Here is a 4,835-nt window from a genome sequence, read left to right as displayed (position 1 = left end):
TCGGGCTCCGGCTCCGGCTGGGCGCAGGGTGCAGCGCTATTGTGACCGCTGCGCCCGAGCCAGCCGGGAAGGAGGGGGACACCTTTCTGCGCTGCTCCCCGGAGCACCCCTCCAGCCCGCAGCCCCCTCCCTTTGGGAGATCAGGTCGCTGGACCCCGGGCGGGGAGGGAGAGGACGATTCTTGTCGGGATTTTGACTGCCAAAGGGATTTTAATCCTAGTTGGGCCCAAGTGTCCACCAGTCTGCAGTGCAGGAAAAAGGGACGGGCTGTTTCCATGTGGCAGATCTGCCCAGCCATGGGAAGATGGAGTTCGCGGAGGCTCACCGAGGCGAGGCCATTTTTCCATCCTCAGTCCGAGGAACTTTTTCCGCCCTTGGAAGTGCAGCAGAAAAGGCACAGAGGCCACTAGGCCTCTGAGAAGTGGCTGCCATTTTGAAGAGAAGAGTCAGATGGCCTGTTGACTCAAATTAATTGCTGTGTTTTTGGATTCCAGGTTGATGCTGGCTCAGGATGGATCAGACCTGTGAACTACCTAGAAGAAATTGTCTGCTGCCCTTTTCCAATCCAGTGAACTTAGATGCCCCTGAAGACAAGGACAGCCCATTCGGTAATGGTCAATCCAGTTTTTCTGAGCCACTTAATGGGTGTACTATGCAGTTGTCGACTGCCAGTGGAACACCCCAAAATGGTTATGGACAGGATTCTCCATCTTGTTACATTCCACTGCGGAGACTACAGGATTTGGCCTCCATGATCAATGTAGAGTGTTTAAATGGGTCTGCTGATGGATCAGAATCCTTTCAAGACCCTGAAAAAAGGGATTCAAGAGCGCAGTCGCCAGTTTGCACTTCCTTGAGTCCTGGTGGTTCAACAGCACTTGCTATGAAACAGGAACTCTCTTGTAATAACTCCCCTGAACTGCAGGTAAAAGTAACAAAGACTACCAAGAATGGCTTTCTGCACTTTGACAATTTTACTTGTGTGGACGATGCAGATGTAGATTCTGAAATGGACCCAGAACAGCCAGTCACAGAGGATGAGAGTATAGAGGAGATCTTTGAGGAAACTCAGACCAATGCCACCTGCAATTATGAGCCTAAATCTGAGAACGGTGTAGAAGTGGCCATGGGAAGTGAACAAGACAGCACACCAGAGAGTAGGCACGGTGCAGTCGAGTCACCATTCTTGCCGTTAGCTCCTCAAACTGAAACGCAGGAAAATAAGCAGAATGAAGTGGACGGCAGCAAAGGAAAAGCAGCCCTTCTCCCAGCCCCCCTTTCGCTAGGAGATACAAACGTTACCGTAGAAGAGCAATTAAACTCAATACATTTATCTTTTCAGGATGATCCAGACTCCAGTACCAGTACATTAGGAAACATGCTAGAATTACCTGGAACTTCATCATCATCTACTTCACAGGAATTGCCGTTTGTAAGCAGTTTTCGGTACAACTTAAATATAGACATAAACGTGTATATATACAGGCCACTTAAAGGGAGGCTTACAGCTACTCTGGTTTTGGTTGCTTATCACTTCACAGCTGAAAGAAAGCCTATTGCTAATGATAAGGTTCTGGGGGAAATTTTACTTTGATTATTTAAATTTATCTCTATAGTACAAGTTTGGTTCTTTGCACTCCACAGTTACTCAAATAGCTATTGAGGACCAGCTGAGTGTGAAACTTTAAAGGCATTAGATTGAGTTCAGATTTCATTTTTCTTGATGAAGGTTTACGTTTGACTAGCTTAAAAAAAAGTGGGCTTCGGTCTCCCGGGTCATGAGTGCAGGTGAACTGATTTCTTACTTGGAGTCCTGTTGCCATGTGAGGATTTGGCGTGTGAAGAGTTGATGGGGTGGCTCTTGCTGCTGTTGGAGTACACTTGGGCCCAGATTGAAAGTGGCTAAGATGGGAAGGCTTCTTTGACGGCAGTCAGAATTTAAATTTGGCTAACTTTTCTATATACTTGTCGTGAGGTGTAGCATCCTATGTTGATAACAGGCACAGTTTTAAATTTTGAAGTGTATATGTATATTGTATGTGTATATAGGATTGGTGAAAAAGTAATTTAGTTGCTGTTTTCAGTAGTGCTGTGTAATATTGTAAGAAGGTGGTAAATGATAAAGCTTTTTCATTTGAACTGATGCAGAATTTTTTGGCCTCTAGTTAGCTAAATTGATCAGCTCTCATAACCTTAGTTTCGTCATCTCTGAAGTCTGAGAGTACTTGGCTGCTGAAGGATGTCTTTCAGCTTTAAATCTTTGATTCAGATTTTGTTTCTGTCCAAACACATTATAATATCATGGTCACCAATTATATCCCCAATAAGAGGTGTTCTTTGGGCTCTCTTTGCAGGGCAGGGGCCAATAAGTGCCTTGGGAATACTATGTCACGGTTTTAAAAGAAAAATGTTTATTTTATGTAGTGTTTGAGTGCATTAAACATTAACTTTATCGTTTATCCTTGTTCTCTAAAGTCATAGAGGAAGACGATGAGTGTGTTGCTTTTGTTTCTGTTGATTCATAAATATGTTTTAGTACTCTGGTTTCTTAGCTCGGCAGTTGCAAATTAAATCTTTTTTGGTGGTCTTTTTGAGTCTGTATTGTCTAATATGTGCATGAGGATGGCTAGGATGTTTTGGAAATCATTAACTCGGACAAATCCCTTTTTTGGTTGTTGAAGTTTATTTTACTTATATATAGTTTTGTCTTTGTTTCCACATACATTTAGATCTGAGGATGAAGATGGATATTTCTCTAGAAGCATACAGATAGATATGTAAACTCATGTATCATTAAAGAGATGTTAGGGAGTATTGATTCTGTTAAAAACAATTGAAAATACTGGAGCCTGATGATGGTATGTTATATATCTGAAATGGGAATTAACACATTTATATAAATATAGAAAAATCTTTTCAGGGCAAAAATATAAATCGCTCAAAGATTTTATGGGGTTAAAGAAGTAATCTAATTTGCTCTTTTAGGTCTTTGGTTCAAGGTTGTGCTTGAAATTTATTGCTTTTATTTTTGTCTTAGATATTTTTTAACTGAGGAGTTAAAAAGTGAAATCAGTCTCAAAAATACAAATTTAGCTGGGAAAAGTGTAATTAAAAATAATTTTGGGCCAACTCTGGTTTGGTGGTAAGAGGGCCAGGTCCCACATGGCTGGCTGAGCAGTTGGGATCTGGCTGGGTTTGAGAAACACCATGCATGTGTGGGCCCCAAATCCTGACAGGGCAGAGAAATGGAAGAGAAGAGACTGTGGCTTAACCATTCCCCATGAGAGGAGGTTTCTCCTTCTCTCTGTGTCTCTTTGCCCCTCTTGTGAGTGCACATGCTCTCTGGCAAAAAAATGAAATAAAATAAAAATTCTGTGTTGCTATGCAGTCTTGGTGTATTCAGACTGTCTGCAGTTGGTTTAAGTTAATTGATGCAGCAGGTACAGATCCCTGTGTTTAGGACTAGACAGTTTAGAAAATCTGTAGCAAATGCTAATTGTTTTTTAACCTGTCTGTAATATTATGAGAAAGATTATGAATAAGTAGTGGGGAGAGTAGTTATTTGGATTGTAAACCTGCTGCCTAGAATTAGAGAAAGATGTGTAAATCGGGATCCTATTTTCCTTGTTTTGTGTATTGGGCTCTGGCCAGCTGGTTGCCTCCTGTAACATGAGCAGCCTGTCAGTTTACCTTCTTGTGCCTTCAGCGTTTTCTCTGTACAGTTGTGTGTTACAGTGGTGTTCGGTCATGGTCATTGTTACGGTCTGTAATCCTGACTGATAGCTTTATATGTAACTGAATTGATACCTTCTAATTGCGCCCAGTGTGAAAGACTGTTTTGTACATTGTAGATATTTGACAGTCTTGAAGGAAGGTTGTCTGGAGAGCTCCAAGTTTAACAGTAGCAGAACAGTTTACTAAGTATTTCAGACTGCATTGTTTCACTGGTCTTCATAGCCTTGCTGTACAAGATGCTATTGAAGACATGGCACTTGAGAGCATTTAAATTAAGACCAAAACCCTTGAAATCATAAAACTGAGTAGCTGTGGGGCCAGCAGGTGGTGTGGTGAGGGAAATGCTGGACTCCCACATGGCTGGCTGTGTTTCGAGGCTCAGACCTGGCAGCTTGAAATCACACCAGGCACGTGTGTGTGTATGTGCCCCAAATCCCTAGAACAGAATGGAGCCACGATTGCAGTACGGCCTTCCTCCTTGGAGGGTGATTTCTCACTTTCCCTCTCACTGTCTCTCTGTCTTCAGCAAGTGCACGCACCCTATCGCAAAAGCTTAAAACAAATAAACAAAAATTTGAGTAGGCTTGGCTTGCTTTAGTGACTCCTGAAGGTCTCTGACACTCTTCCTGGTTTGAAGTAGTCCCAGTTTTCTCATTTGGTTGATTTACAGCAGTTGTTTGTTTTTATTCATTACTTAGATGTTTTTGTGGAGAATTTATACTATGGTGGTATTCATGCTTTTGGAGATTCTCAAAGTTCACAGGTTGTCACCAGCTTCAGGATAATCTGGTATACTGGTGACTTCTTAGGTTCTGAATTATGGATGATTAAATGGTAAAGAAATTGAATGGAGATGAATGAAATTTAGAGCCCTTGAGGGTTTAAGGAAGAAGTGGGGCTTGAATTGACCTTGGTCAGATTGAGTTTGTTAGGTTTAGAAAGGTACTTTGGCTATGGTAAATTAAATGACCATGGCTTTTTTAAAATTTATTTATTTATTTATTTTTGGAGAGGTTTTTGCTATAGAGTATGTGCGCTTGCCAGATAGGCAGAGAGAAACAGAAAGCGAGAAATCACCACCCCCACCCCCACCCCCATCC

The 4,835-nt window shown here is 42.0% G+C and overlaps 1 protein-coding gene across 2 annotated transcripts in view; it reads left to right on the top strand.

Moving 5' to 3' along the window:
- The first annotated feature begins 258 nt into the window (after positions 1–258).
- The window catches only part of NSD1 (nuclear receptor binding SET domain protein 1), a 140,835-nt gene continuing 136,258 nt past the window's right edge, over positions 259–4,835 (top strand). The window contains exons 1-2 of one of the 2 annotated variants that reach the window (XM_006158872.3): positions 268–608; positions 1,343–1,432. In XM_006158872.3, coding sequence (XP_006158934.1) covers positions 579–608; positions 1,343–1,432 — 120 coding nt within the window. In that variant the 5' untranslated portion in view covers positions 268–578. Of the gene's footprint in view, positions 1,433–4,835 lie in introns of both variants that reach the window. The other variant, XM_006158871.3, reaches the window with a different exon arrangement.

This window comes from Tupaia chinensis, unplaced genomic scaffold, assembly GCF_000334495.1.
Source record: "Tupaia chinensis unplaced genomic scaffold, TupChi_1.0 Scaffold000612_1, whole genome shotgun sequence".
Lineage (NCBI taxonomy): Eukaryota > Metazoa > Chordata > Mammalia > Scandentia > Tupaiidae > Tupaia > Tupaia belangeri.
The sequence above is the reverse complement of the archived record's forward strand: the minus strand, read 5'-3'. Positions and strand labels throughout refer to the sequence as shown.